The sequence below is a fragment of the Ursus arctos genome, unplaced genomic scaffold (assembly GCF_023065955.2).
Source record: "Ursus arctos isolate Adak ecotype North America unplaced genomic scaffold, UrsArc2.0 scaffold_3, whole genome shotgun sequence".
In the NCBI taxonomy this organism is placed as follows: domain Eukaryota; kingdom Metazoa; phylum Chordata; class Mammalia; order Carnivora; family Ursidae; genus Ursus; species Ursus arctos.
Window position 1 is genome coordinate 97,054,567 of NW_026622985.1, and position 15,334 is coordinate 97,069,900.

General features: G+C 53.9%; 1 protein-coding gene across 8 annotated transcripts in view; it reads right to left on the minus strand.

The window, feature by feature from the left end:
- PRKAG2 (protein kinase AMP-activated non-catalytic subunit gamma 2) overlaps positions 1–15,334 on the minus strand; it is a 256,416-nt gene that overhangs the window by 166,895 nt on the left and 74,187 nt on the right. For all 8 annotated transcript variants that reach the window (XM_048213065.2, XM_044392289.3, XM_048213061.2 and 5 more), the window contains exons 2-3: positions 15,155–15,226; positions 9,031–9,310 (exon numbers count right to left, since the gene is read on the minus strand). In XM_048213065.2, the coding sequence (XP_048069022.1) occupies positions 9,031–9,310; positions 15,155–15,226 (352 nt within the window). The remainder of the gene's footprint in view (positions 1–9,030; positions 9,311–15,154; positions 15,227–15,334) is intronic.

Consider the following 15,334-nt stretch of genomic DNA (forward strand, 5'->3'; position numbering starts at 1 on the left):
GGCGCCCCCTGTTGTGGCTTTATTTCCATAAAGTCACATTCAGAGATACGGGGACATCACTCTTTGGGGGGACACAGGTAAATCTACAAAAGTTATTATACGGATTAAATGAACATGTCTATTTTTATGATCTACCTAACAGGGTCTGAAGTAGATTATTTATCTCACCTGATTCTCCAATGAGCCCTCGCCTGCTAACTGGACCTTATTTCCTGTAGGAGCCCGTATCTCTGTCCCGCTAACCTGACGCTGCCCACGGCACTGGCGGCTAGACCCGGTGCCTTCCTCGCGCGGCCGGAGGAGTCACTCGGGGATGGTTTTGAGAGTCTGTTGTGTGCAGGGTCTGCAGGCTATTAATGTCCCTCCAGGAACTACAATCGACGGCAATTTCAGACTCCATTTCAGCTCCATCCTCTGTGACACCACATGACAGTCCGCAAAACAGAACACTCAGCCCCATCCCCCTAGTCTTCTAGAAAGACCACAAGATGCCATCGTGGATTCTCACACAAACTCAGTGTGAGGGTGAGGAAGCCGCTGGCCATAGGTCTCAAGTCTTTGTTCTAGCATCACTCCTGGCAAACAACAGCATTTATCACAATCCATCTCCTCTTAATGGGGGCCCGGGGGGCTTGCAGGAAGACACTCGTCAAAAGGAGAAACTTTGGACTAAACCATAATAGGTGGGAAATTGGGAGGGTGGTGTGGAGGTGGGAAGTGAGGCCATAACAAAATTCACTTTCCAGGAAGCTTCTCCTGCTCCCAGGTGTCAGAATGGTCCTTCTGACAAACCAGGTCTCCTCTGGCTGAGGACGGTGAGTTGGTCACAGCGGCGGCAGCCCACCTGCCTACTAACACCTGGCAGCAGGGGTCCTGGGAGAAGGGGCCCCGGTCCCCGCCCCATGTCTGCGCTGAGACTGCTGGCCACGGGCTAGTCTCTGAGCCAAAACCATTCAGAGGGGGAAAGAAAAACCTGACACTAACAGGAGAGTTGGTGGGATGTGTTAGGAAAGCAGATGTCTGGCCGGCAGTGCTCCAGGCCAGTTAAAAAGAGGAAAATGCTTCTGTATCAGGGAATAGTCACACCCCAGACCCCTCCCTGCCCCTCCTGGGACTGCCAACAACCCCACCATCCAGCACAAGTGGACACCCCGAAGGTAAGGCCCAGGACAAGGGTGTCTCTAGGGCTAAGGCCAGAGCCCTATTCTGTCCCCAGTGGTCTGGGGCTGGTAAGTATGCTGAATATCATCGTGCCAGGTTAGACAGCCACTGAAGGGTGAGGGACAGGGACAAAAACTATATTAGCACCAATGCCTCCGTGGTTTGTGACTTAATGCATTTAGCAAGTCAGGTGCCAACACCTGGGAGCTTCTTCGGGCTACGCAGACTGTCCTCCAGCCCCTCACCGGCCCTAACTTTGCTCAGAGTCCCCAAGTAGGACTCAAAGGGAAAGAAAGAAGAAGGATCCAAGGTGAAAAAAACCTTTATTAGATGCTTTTATGCTCTGCCCTACACTAGGAATTAAAGCAGAGAAACCCTGATCCCCAAACCTCACACTTGGATGGTGACCTCACGTCAGGAGGACAGTCCCTAGTCTAAGAGGGCAAAGAGAAGCGAGTTAGGAGCCGTGTGGCTGAAGCAAGGAGTCGAGGGTTCACTGTGCAGGAACCATCTGGTGTCCTGCTGCAGACGTAAGTCCGTGCTCCCTACCCCCAACCTTGTGAAAGTAATTTACAGCTAATAAGAAAAGCGGTGTCGCGGTTGTGGGTTAGCATTGCTATTGTCGTATCTTATTCTGAACTTTGGAACCAAAACATAATTTGCCCAAAGAGATCCCTTTACAATGAGAAAACCCATCCTCAAAGCCAAAGATTGCCCATCACTAAAAATATCTGAAAGAACGGGTGATGGTTCTGAAGGCAGCTCTCAAGACGTCCCCAAAGGTGAGGAATTACTGTCCTTGTTGTTGAAGCAAGGAGATTGTCCAGGCTACGCATACAGGCTTCCCTGCTTCAAGACCACTGGCTTCCTCCCTGGGCCCACCTCGCCCAAGCAGTCCAAGGGGAGGGCAACCAGGCCTCATTCTCCCCGCCGTCACCCATGAGCACCCCGTACGCATCGTGTCAATATGGGTGCGGAGGTGAGCTGCCTAACCGCCTTGTCAAATTTCCAGGGCCTTCGCCAGCAGGAAGTCAACAGGACCTGACTTATCTGGAGGCTGGTGGTTATTCCAAGGCTGAGCCACCAGCCCTCAGATACTCAGTTTCACAATCAGAAAATCATTCTTCGGGATTAAGCCAAAACAAGGTCTTTGTTTCTGATGGAAATGTAAATACTCCCCAGAGAAACATCTCCCTTTGAACAAAATGCACACTTCTTTCCTCTCAGAAGGATTGGAAAGGAGGCTGGGAGATAAAATCTTGAATCCCAAAAAGAGAGGGGAATGCTTCTAGAAATGTCAGAGGAGGGGCACCTGGGTGGCTCGTCCATTAAGCATCTGTTGATCTCAGCTCAGGTCTTGATCTCACGGTCTTGAGTTCAAGCCCCACATTGGGCTCCAAAAAAGAAATGTCAGGGGAGGTGAGAGATCTGGGCTAAGTTATAAAGACTAACATCAAAGTGTTCATTGGGCGAGAGAACACACTTAGTTCTACAGTCCTCTGTCAAGTGGAGCATGAATGTTGCGTCTGCCCTGCCCACAAGGGATTCAAGGCACTTTACAAGGAGATACAGGATACACTTGTGGTGGGATTGGCTTGAGACTCCCGTGGGCACAGGACCTGAACGAGGAAGGTCTCATGTCTGCAGACATGACCAGCTAGAAGCCATCAACCTGGGCGTGTACCGGGGTGCGGGGCCGGGCGCTAGGTGGCCAATCCCAGGCACCCGTGGCCAGCCTGGGGGGGAACTCTGGCTGCAGCCTGGAGAACGGACCTCAGGACTCCCCAGCGATTCCTATGCTGAAGTTCATTCCGGGAGCAAGCGTGCCCCTTGGCCAGTGGAGGGCAGGAATCCTGGAGAAAGACCATGGACACACTGAGCTCAGGAGAAGCTCTCCCACCTGCGGCTAGAGCTGCTAGCAGGTGGAAAAGAACGAGCTCCATGGAAGGACCAAGCAGGATTTGTGCCGGTCCCTGCAGGTTATAGGAGCCTGAGATGCAGAATATAAAAAAGTGTTCATGAGGGCTTGTGGGAAGGTCACTCCGAGAAGCCACAGGCTGGGGCTGGCAGCAGAGAGGGAGTTGGGGAGTTGGCGGCTTCTTCCCTCACCGAGGCAGGGGTGGGATCTGACATCAACCTTCTCAGGAGGCCTGATGGATGGACAAACATCCACGACAATGTGGAGCAGCTGGAGGGCTGCAAGGAGCCAGGAATTCGGTTTTAGTGGCAAGCTCTCTTTTGTGCGAAGGCGAGAGGGAAACCTCTCTGCTGGCAGAGCTCCCTGCCTTTGGTGGAGAGGAAGCATCTGCTTCTGTTCACGTTTACGTTTCTGAAGCCATTATCCTGATGCGGTCAATTGTCGTTTGTCTGTCCTTTACCATTTCTGAGATAGCCAGGCTTATTCGAGCCACGGAAACCTCTCGGTGAACACGGACAATGCCCTGCAGTCGGAAGTAGCAGGAGCCCAAGCTTGAGAGCCGAGCACAGTGGGCGGACTCAGGGGTGGACAAAGGTACAGGGGTTGCCGGTCGCCCCCAGGTGTCAGGCGCTGTTCTAGACGCTGAGAAAAGAGCGTGGGACCAAACAGAGCCCCTCTGCTTGGGGAGCTTACATTGCGGCGGGAAAGGCAGCCCAGGGAATCAGTCAATTCACAGTGTTCACTGTGGAGCAGAAGCCTGTAATGTGCAAACTGTCTGTTTTGTGCAGGTGCCAGAGGAAGGCCCTGCTGAAGAGGAGGCGTTAAGAGGCAGGGTGGGAGCCGGGGGTGCAATGGTCTTCCCCGAACATAGGAACGTCCCTCTAGATGTGTCCTTTCTCTCCTCTGTCCCTGCCCCTCTGTCCTACCCAGGACAGTGACTGGGCTTCAGTCTGGTCTTGCTGCCAAAACTCCCACGTCCAGCCCAGCTCAGATTGACCTTCTGGAGTCTTGCCTTCACTCACCTGACCACCCATCATGGGCACACGCATTTCTCCCTTGGATAGTTCCCTACCTTTTCTCATACAGACTATCTGGCTCCTCTCTACCCAGATCACCACACTGACGCTCTGAGCATCAAGCCTGCAAATTCCAGCAACGGTGAGAAAGCTGTGAATGTTTACCTCGCCTTTATAAACAAATTTTTGCACCCTTTACAAAGGGCTGACACCCCAAGATTAAGATATTTTTCCATGTTGGGGGGCACTTGAATAACATACAAAGTTTTGTTCCATATGGAAATTATTTTGGTGTAAGGAATCTCCCAGGAAACCCTTCACTTTTCCTTTCTCCTCAATGGCTTGCCGTTGTCCTACTATTGGCTTATATATTCCTAAAATCCACTCCATCAAAGCAGAGTCTCCGCATCTGGGTTAAAAGTAGATTTGGGAGTTAGACCACCTGAGTTCAAATCTTGGTTCTACCACTTACCAGCTGTGTGGCCTTTGCTCCATGACTTACCCTCTCTGTGGCTCAGTTTTTATTTTGATAAAAATGGTAAAAATGTAACTTTATAGAGTTTTGTATGAGAATTAAAACGAATGTCATGTATGATGCACTTAGGAGGCACATAGTAAAAACATTTATCATTATTTATGGTTGTTAAATATTATGGCATAATATTTGTAATTACTCACAATGATTAGAAAGCAAAGTTGAGTGACATGACATTAAGCCATTCTTGAGGTCCTGCCTTGCTGACTGTGCAAAATTATTTTATTATTATTTTTTAAAACTTTAATCTTACTATTTGAGTTCATGAACACACTGACTGGGTTTTCTTTTCCTCTTCTCCAAAGGCAAGATCCAGTTCTAAAAAACCTTTTGAAGATAAAGCATCACCATTCTGGAAGCTTCTACGGCCACATGACCGCTTCTGACTTCTTGAGCCGCTAGACAAAGTCCAGACATTTCAGACTTTGTGGGCCAGATCCTGCTGTCACAATGTTAAGGCGGCCACAATCCAAAGAACCAAATTGGCGTGACTGTTTTCAATGAAGCTTTATTTATAAAAACAGGGGGCACGTCAGCTTTTGTCCCCGGCCTATAGTTTGCCCACCACTGTATTAGAGGAAGAGGCAGACGAGTAGATGTCTGTTTTGGGTGGGGTAAGACCCTGACCACCAAGAGAAAGAGGTCTGCTGCTACACAGTGGGGCTGGAGGGACTATGATAAAAACCCAGAATTCCCAAGACATGTCTCGAATCCACAAGCCACTGGACCAGTAGACCAGAGGGAGTGGAAAGCAGCAGCCACTCCACACAAGCAGGTCCTCCACGAGATAGATCCTTCTAGAACAATGATTTGGTTCTCTTCTCTGGGCCCGGACACCAGCCAGCCTAGGAAATTGCTGGTCCCGAGACTAGAGGTAGCAGCTGGGTCTACAGCTCCCACCTGTGTTCCCGTTCTTGTTCTCAGAGCGTCCTTTTCCTTTTTTATGTCCCCTTGGAAGATGACTGCGCTGATAATTTCTATCGTCCTTCTTTCTTTGCCCCGATCGTTGATAACGGTGTTTATCAAGCTCGACTATATATCAGTACAGCTGGGGAGCTGCTGAACCTTTAGATTCTATGTCCACCATGTGGGCCCTAAGTCACGCAACAGAATGACAGGCTGCAGACAGAACTCGAGGAGAAATGGGCATGGCCCTGAGATGCAGGACTTGGAAAACATCCTTAGTTGTGCTGCTTGGACACAACGCAGGGTGGCCGCCTGCTGAGAAAGCGGTGTGCACACTGACAAGTGTACGCAGGGTGACCGGACGGAGTTCCACGAGGTGTCTTTGTAAAAAGGGAGGCTGTGTGCGCACATGCATGCCAGGCACTGGGAGAGGAGAGTGTGAGAGCTGCCTGTTGGCTCTTCTCTGGGAACTTCCTGCCCATGTCCGGGGTAGGGGGATAGGGGACCATCGGTCATTCTGCTCTTGCTGGACAACTGATGGGTTCAGAGACCCTAAATGGGCTAATCAGATATCCTATAATGACTTTAGCATGGCAAGAGGAGAGACACAGAGACTAGGAATTCTCTGGATCTCATGGAAAGATCCATGTACTCTTGCTGCCAAGGCCCACAGAGCCAGCCTGGTTCCCTCCCTCCCTGAGTCCTGAGCAGTCAGCTCTTCTTTGAATTCTATAAATACCCCCCAAATCCTTCCAATGAGCTGTCTTCCTTGTTTAAAAAAAAAGTGGTATGAAAGTAAAGGATGGGAACCAAAATTGGATTCAGAAATGAGGCTAGAGAAGTACCCTTTACGCCCCTCGTACAAAGGCAGCTCTGAGACGTCCAGCGGGCAACAGAGCTGTTACATGACCAGAGCCCATTACAGACAAAACAACCCAATTGCTCACAAGTTCAGCTATTCTGGGTACCAAGACTGGACAGGAAATGTCTCCCAGAGGCCTTGTGGAACGAACAATGTCTTTGGGATGCTCTTCCAATGGACCCAGCAAGTCCCATGGGCTTTTTCTCATAAAGACCCCCATGCAGACTGAGTGACATTACTCTCAGGCTCCACCGTGTGAACTCAGTAGGGGCAGCGGGGAGACATACATAGTCTGGGGACCTTGATCCAGGAATTGATTCAAGTAGGAGGAAAAGCAATAGACAGCATATCATCCAAGCAAGCCTCCTGTGGGCACATTTCCAGACCGAGTGGCAAGGAGCCCTGGTGATCATCCTCCCAGGGAAGTGGGGAACCCTCCCCTGGAAGCGGAGCTTCATTAATGACAGGGCTGACAGGGTGGGCTTCCATTTGGAGAAAGCCAAAGTCCTGGGCTTGGTGGTTCAAGGACAGTAGCATGGGCCATATCATTTTGGGACCAGGCCTACTCTGGTCTGAACATCCCCTCCCAGGGAACTTCTGTGCAGAAACCAAGCGCCCACCCCCACCCAATCAATGCTTGTCTTCATAAGCAGCCACAGCCAACCAGAGCCTTCCCGAGCTCCATCTACAGCTGCCTGGCCAGATGGTAGAGAGCAGCATTGACAAGCTATGCCTACGCCATAACATCTTAGAAGATAGACCTTTGAAACAGTATTTTCTGGCCAAGAACATTGAAGAGCCTTTTAAAATGCCAAACAGAAAAAGGCAGCATGGAGTCCTGCTTCCCAGGGAGCTGAAATGCCAGCCCATCTTCACCACCCAACCTCCCACCCTCCCACACCTCGTATCTTGGCTGCTCCTTTCTACCTTCAGAAATGACCCTGGTCTTCACAAACTGGCCACTCTACACCCATAAATCCTCTCCATCCCCAGCCCATGACATGAACTGTACATCTGGGTTTTTCCTATATAACCCATGTTGGGCTGGATAGTGTCCCCCGAATTCATGCCTTTCCAGGAGCCTCAGAATGTGACCTTTGTGAGAAGAGGGTCATGACAGATGTAATTCATGCAGATGAGAGGAGAGCACACCGGAGTAGGGTGGTCTGTTAATCCAAGATTTAGCTCTTACAAGAGGAGGAGCAGAGATCCACAGACACAGACTCATGAAGGAAAGACACCACGTGATGACGGAGGGAGAGGCAGGGACTGGAGTGATGCTTCTCTAAGCCAACGGGCACCAGGGTTGCTGGCGCCACCAGAAGCCGAGAGAAAAAACACGGAACAGACTCTTCCCAAGACCCTTCAGAGGGAGCACCACCCTACTGACATCTTGAATCTGGACTTCTGGCCTCCAGAAATGTGAGGGTATTTCTGTTGTTCAAACCACCCAGTTGTTATGGCAGCCCCTGGAGGCTCATACAACCTAGTTCCGTCATAACCAACACAGGCATGATGCCACCATTGAAGAAACAAGACATCCTGATGTAGATCTGATGTCCCCTCCTCTTAGAGGATATTTGAGAATTTCAGGATCTCTGCCAAGGAAGCTGGGGATGTTCTCTAGAGCATTAGGACGTCAGTGCGAGGACACGCCCCTCCCTACTGGGCTTTGTATACATAATTCCCAACTGCGTGTCACCCAGCAATGTGTGCTGGAGGGCCACTCTGTCACATGACACTGTGCATTTACGCTTAGGTGCAGTCATTGAGGGGGATGATGCTAGGGGTACTAGCAACAATACCCCACACCACACAAAAAAGAAAAGGGTCCCCCACCCTTTCCTTCTAAGTCACAGACACTGAATTTTCACTCTGTGCCTTGGCCGCGCCGATCGAGTGCTGCTTTATTCTGCAGGTCCTACGTGTACACGCGATCTGGAAAGGAAGACGATCTCACACCTCCGATGCCCAAGGGCAAGTTTTTTTTCCAAATCACTGCCATCCCACACAGGAGGTTTCTACGTCATCAGAAAGACTCAGAAGGCAGGGGGAGATGTGCAAAGACACAGGGAAGGAGAGAATCACCTCCATCTACTTTATGGTTTGCTCTCTCTTATACACACATTTCCTACGCTTGTTTCTCTAATAAATCAACCCCAGCTGCCTAGCACCTAAAACAGAAAGTCAGGATCTGTCAGAAACCAGTCCATTCAAACCCTGCAAAACCAAGCCACAGGTAGTGAGGGCTGTGTCTGGCAGAGCAAACCAAGGTCTGGGTCCTCTGGCCCTGGGTATGCGCCAAAGCTTAGCTTGCTGCTGCTACTGATTTCAGGGAGGGCTATGGGCCCAGGTTTCATGCAGCTGTCCTTGCAAGCCACGCTGTGAGGACGGGGATGTTTGCAGTTACCCCCATACCGACGGCAGGAAGAAAGTGACAGGTGGAAACCAACAATGTTCTGGAGAGAGAGCTGTCCTTGGGGGACAGACAAGACACCTGCACTCAGCACCAAGTCACCGACAGCCACCCAGCCAGCCTGGGTGCCCTGCAAATGGCACTGTGGCCCCCACGGTCCCTAGAAGGTCTCCAGCAGCCCAGCACCCACCTGAAACAATAGCATCAATGTCTTACTTTTTCTGGAGCGGGAGAAGAACCTGATGCCCCCGGGTGAGGTAGACGGGTTGGAGTTGGGGGAAGATTCTTTGGATGAGGAGCGGAAGATCCCACTGAAGCTCATGCGGCGTGGGGAGCGGGGTGGGGACTCCTGGTAGGAGAACGGGAACACGGTTTTGGGAGAGCCAGGGCTGGTCTTGGGCCTCACGGGAGCAGACACGGGGCTGGAGGGCCGGTGCTGGGGGCCTCTGGAGAAGAACCCTTTGGAGGGGCTGCCCGAGCTGCAGGGGCTGTCCACCTGGGGAGAGACAGACAAATGGATGGGTCATTCTGAGCACAGGCACTCAGACCTCAGCCCTGAACTGATGTCCCTCCCAACGTCCTCTATCACCAGGCTGCTCCTGGTGGCACCCTGCCCCAGAAACAGCCCTGAGCTCTTGTACAAACGTAGGTGGCCACCCCGTGGTCTGGAGGAAAGCACCTCACCCGAGGATGCACCAGCCACAGGCTCGTCAGCACCACCCAGAGGCCCACTGACCTCCGTCCCAGCTCTCTAGAAGAGGTTCCTGGAGTGGAGGGGAGGACGGGAAAGAAAGCAAGATGGCTCAAGACGATGCCTCCCATCTGTGGTCTGTCCTCTGGCCTTTACTTCTTAAAACCTGACATTTGTCTTTCTCGAGGTCTGACTATACCGGTGTGATGTTCTCTTGGCCCTCACTGAAGGAGGAAACAGGCATCCCTGCCATCTGAAAGGCAGTGGGCCTGGGGCCCCAGCCTGAGGTGGCCTGGCGCTAGGAAGCAGGAGTTTTCCCTCCAAGCTGCTGTGGCATTGGGACGACATGGGGTGCGGACAGAGCTCAGGAAGGAAGTGACCAAGGCTGAAAGCCCGAGAGGCGCACTTCATTGATGACTTGACCTTGATGGTTTGAGGCAAGTCTGGACTCCGCCCCTATCTTTAAGCCAAAGCACAAAGCTCACAGACTGAGGAACATCGGATGTGTCTTGCTGGGGGGCTCAGGGGCTGGCACTTGCAGTCTGAGGGCATGGGTTTGACCCCAGCTCACCCCTCACTGGGCCATCCCGAGTCACTTAGTCTCGCTGTGCCTCAGTTTCCTTATCTGTAAGACTTGGGTCGTGCCCACCCCTGACGCACAGGAACCTTGCTCTGCACGCTCAGCTGCTGCTGTGTCTTTGGCAAACTTGCAACACAGGAGCCAGAAGGACCTGGGGGCCTACCTGGTCCCGCAGAAGGAAAGAACAGCGGCTTGTCCGCGGGGCTCATGGGGCACGAAGGACGCCAGGCAGGGTAGTAGTCAGCAGGCCGAGACGCTGGGATGCCACATGGCAGGTGGCCACAGGGACACGAAGGTAGGCGAGCCCACGCGCCCAGAGGCAGCATTCGTGGGGCTCTGGGCTCTGGCCTCTGTCCACATGGGGTGCCTGCGTGGGGCCCGGGGCCCCTGTGAGCTCTCCCACCACCAGAGGGCACCCCGAACTGGGCTTGCAGCTCCTTCCAGGAGGCTGTGCCCTCGTGGGGACCCCTTCGGTGACCCTCAATCACAAGTCACTTCTCCCTGCAACTCCCCACCCTATGCTAAAGGGCCCATGCGGCCATATCGGGGGTGCACAGGCTGGCTCCATGCCAGTCCCTTCAGTGAGTGAGTTTCCAAGCCAGAGGCCGTGCACCACGACAGCCACATCATGCAAGCACGTCTCCTTCTAGAGAGGCTAACTCTTTCTTTATCCATTTAATATGTAAAGCATTTACTCCTCCGATTCCTGCCTTCAGAGCTCCGGGTCTTGCCACTATCCCCCTACCTATGGGGCTCAGGCTTTCTGGAGTCTTTCTGAACCCCAAGGAGAAGCTGTCCAGGCAGCAGATGTGCCTGTGGACGTGGGGGTGGGGGTGGGGGGACAGCACACAAGGGACGGAAAATGACCCTGCAGCAGGGTGGTACGAGCAAGGGGTCTGGACACAGAGACCAGGTTGCAATCCTGGCTCAGTTTCGGGCAGTGTGGACAAGTGACTTAAGCTTCGGGGTCCTCACCCATCCAGTGGGGACACCAGGCTGACTCACAGGGCCCGTAGCTGACAGCGTCTAGGACAGGGACGCATCCGGCAGTCTCCAGCACACGGGAAGGCCTCCGTGCAGTTTGAGCCACGCCCCTCGTCACGAACTTGGAATGTCAGGGAGGCGGGGCCGGCTTATGGAAGGGCGCCACAGGTGGTGTAAGAACCGCACTCTGCTGCGAGGCTTCTTAGCAAGGGAATGGCGCAGTCCGATTTGCTCGGGGCAGACCATCTGGTAGCCTCTCACATCACTTGCTGAGCACCACTAGCCCGAAGCCAGGAGAAGGTGCCAGCTGGAGGCAGGGTGAAGGTCACAAAGCTGGTAAGTGGTGGCATGGGACCTCAGGGCCCAGGGCCTTAACCCTTACACCCTATCCCTCCCTAGAGCAGCAGAAATAGCTAGGAGGGAGAAGAGCCTGGCAGACGCGAAATGGAGTCAAGGTCAATTCTGAGGGCAGAGGCGGAGAGTCATGTTTAGGAACTCCTTCAAGGCTAACCCCACAGGTGAACCCTGTGTTTGCCCTGCTCTGCACAGCGCTGGGAGCTCCGCAGGGAGAAGGCAGAACTGCCGGGCAAGTGCTGGTGTTTGAGTATGGGGGGGACAAGACGCAGCTGAGGGAGGATGGCAGGCAAGGCGTGGCTGCCGCGAGCACGAAGCTGATGAAGAAAGGGCGACCCGGACACAATCAGAGAAGACCCTGACAGCTGATGGGCTCTGGACAGGCTGATGGGTGGAGGGCAACCAGAGTCTGAGAAGGAAGAGACAGAATAGGAAGCACAGACGGAGAGCCATTTTCTCGGGCCACCGCGGATGGGTGGAGCCAAATGTCACCAGGAAGCCAGCCACAGAGGGCCCTGAGTGCTGGCCTGAACCTCATTTGATAAACCAGACAGAGCCTTAGGGTTCTCCTGCCTGGGATTCCATTCTGTACTGAGAATTCCAGGCCAACTGAGTCAGGCACTGAGGAGGGAACCCACAGAAAGTAGACCTTTCCCAAAAAAGTCCAAATGATGGTGGACACGGCCTGGCTCAGCCTTCTCCCATGGGGGACCACGAGAGCCTAGTCATGCTCTCCAGCACTGGGCAAACGAGATGGCCAAGCATGCCCACCGTCTGCTCCCCGCCCACTGGGAGGGGGTGATGCAGAGTGGGTGCCAACCGAAGCTGCTGGGGACAGGGCCTCGGCTCACACCTGCTGGCAAGCTGCAATCAGACAGAACCTTCATAAATGTCATCGGATGGTTCCCTGCGTTTGGATGAACAAAAGGACTCAGAGACCCCCAAGTGTGTGCAGGCCGTGCAGAAGCTAATGGGGTGTGGGCAGTTGGGCCATCTGCCAGGAGGGCAGTTGGAGCAAAGGCCAGGCCGCCTGGTGCTCAGAAGCCCCCCTCCCCCCAGCCCAGACACCAGGCCACGCTGGCTGACCCCGAGTGACTGCCATCATGTGGAATGATCTGGAGATCCTGGCATTGACCTTCCCCCAGAGACTGGCCTGGGAACCACAAGCCACAGCTGTGCTGACTCAAGGGGACCAGAGGCTCCTCACAGACACATAGTATGTGACAAAGAGCTGCCGTCTCGGGGGGCAGGGGCAGCACAGACAGGAGTAAAGTGAGGGGGCCTGGCAGATTGCATGAACTGATATTATGGAATGCCAGGTTGGCATCCCAGAGTAGTCAGGAACACCTATGAAGGGGAGCCCAGGATAGCCATCCATCTCACTACACATGGGCTCCTGAGATGCAGAGGGAGCCGCTAAGTGTCCGACTGTTCCCACACTTCTGTGCCCGAGGAGCCTAGTGGCACCTGCCACTGTCTTTGGCCACACACATCACGTCCACAGAAAGGGCCGTCAGGAGAATCTAACCCACATTCCCATTCACAGGGGTGTTTACATTTGCATCTGGATTGCACAGATGAAGGGATGGAATTTGGCAGGGGAAGAGGGCGGCCCTTCCAAGGCAGTTTGGAAAATCCTCTTGGTAGTGGCCAAACCCGGCCTCTCAAAAAGGCTGGCCTTATGTTTATATAATTTGAGGTCACTGGAATCTAATGGAAAGGAGAATTACCAAGGTGCAAGGGTCAGGAGAGGGGAAAGGCTGCCCTCTGGGGATGGGGCAGGGGTGGGCGTAGGGAGGCCAAGGGAAGGCCACCGGCAACAAGGTCAATGGGAATTCCAAGCATCCCCGTCCTGTCCACTTGCATCCGGCCCGGCTTTCATCCGAGGCCTGTCTCCAGGTTCTGTCAAGGGCCACAGATGTCAGGGTGAAGTGCCTTCCCAGCTAACCAGGCATGTAGGTCCCTCTGTCTCCTGCACTGTTGGTCAGACCCTCTGGAAGTTCTCAGAAGTTCACACCCTCCTCTCCCGAGAGGCCACAGGCAGGCGAGGCCCGTGTCCTACACATCACCATCACCAATGTCCTGCAGCGGTCTGAGGATACAGAAACCCTCCAAGGTCCCTCTCTGCTCTGGAGTCACACATTTGTGACAGTGATTTTGCTCTGGAACCCTCTGGGAGACCCAAAGTGGGGGCCAGTGGGGCTGAATGAGGCCCCAGTCCTCACCGTGGGTCTTTACTGCGTTCACAGTTCTGCCTAAGGTTTTCACTTGAAGGGAGGGCTTCTCAGAGTCAAACCCTTGGAAGTGGCCAGCCTGCGAAGAGGAAGAGCCCACTGTGCAGCCTCAGACCTTGCCCCGCTGGGCTGCGAGCTCTGTGGCTCCTTCCTGAGGACATCCTCTGAGCACCTTCTCAGGCTGGGCCCCAATGACTGCTCCTCAGGCCCCTTGCTCATTCAGGACAGGGAGCTGAGGCCAATGGAAACCCACAGGCCTAAACCAGTATGTTGCCTTAATTGTGTGCAATTCAGAATGCTTAGAGCACAGGCTAGCCTCTCGGGCACTGGTGCTCCCGCCCCAACCCCAGCCTGGCAGTACCCAAAGCCAAAGAATCCTGTGGCTCTCTATCTCCCCTCTGAGACACTGCTCACAGCACCCAGGTGGCTAGGACCCTCCGGAGGCCACCTCCCACTGGGCTGTGGGTAATGGGGCCCAGGAAGGACTTGCCACCCAGCTCTCTGCGCACCCCCTCAGTCTTGACTGAAGGCTGCCTTGACCTCCCCTTTCTCGCCATGCCCACCGACCCTCACAGGATACACACTCCTTCTCGGCTGCCTGACCCTACATGGCCACCAGTCTTGTTGAGTTGCTGACCGGCCAGCGGGGAGGGGAGACAGTGAGCTAAAGAGAGGCAAGGACAAGTGGCGTGAAGACCACTGGGCTGTGGGTAATGGGGCCCAGGAAGGACTTGCCACCCAGCTCTCTGCGCACCCCCTCAGTCTTGACTGAAGGCTGCCTTGACCTCCCCTTTCTCGCCATGCCCACCGACCCTCACAGGATACACACTCCTTCTCGGCTGCCTGACCCTACATGGCCACCAGTCTTGTTGAGTTGCTGACCGGCCAGCGGGGAGGGGAGACAGTGAGCTAAAGAGAGGCAAGGACAAGTGGCGTGAAGACCAAAGGGAAGGAAGGCCTGGAACAGGGCGAGGGTGGGGGGATGGTAGGTGGAAGGAACTCCTGTCCAGGATGGGACAAGCTGAAAGCCACAGATGGTCTCCAAATCTCCCATTTACTGATACTTTAAGCCTCTTCTCTTGGCTTATTGTTGACCTTCCACATCACCTCCTTTGGGGAGTCTAAGGGGTCATGGCTGAACCCAGATGGAGAAGAAGAGAAAGGAGCAAAGCCCAAGAGGCTCTCAAATTAGACAGCTGGCAGGTATGAGGGGCATGGCCCTGTGAGGTGTGTGCACCACTGGGTAAGCAGGTGGGAGTGCAAATAGGAGTACAGATGGATGAGTAGGTGGGAGCACAGGTGGATGAGCAGGTGGGAGCACAGGTGGATGAGCAGGTGGGAGCACAGGTGGATGAGCAGGTGGGAACACAGGTTGATGAGACGGTTGGAGCACAGGTGCATTTGCAGGTGGACATTTGTCCTGGGCTCTCACTGAGGGAATCTTGCCTCAGTGGCACCTCAGGTGAGCCATGAGAAGCCGTGAGAAAGGTGGCCTACCTTACGAGAAGAATGCTTTTCTGAGCTCTCCAGGTCTCCATCCAGGAGCGGCATGGCAAAGGAACTCAGGTCCTAGGATGGAAAGAGAGCACTTGGTCAATGGAGTGGCCCTCAGGTTCCCATCCGGCCTCATCCAGGGGCAACACTGGCTCTACGCATGTGCCACTGCCCCCTTCCAGA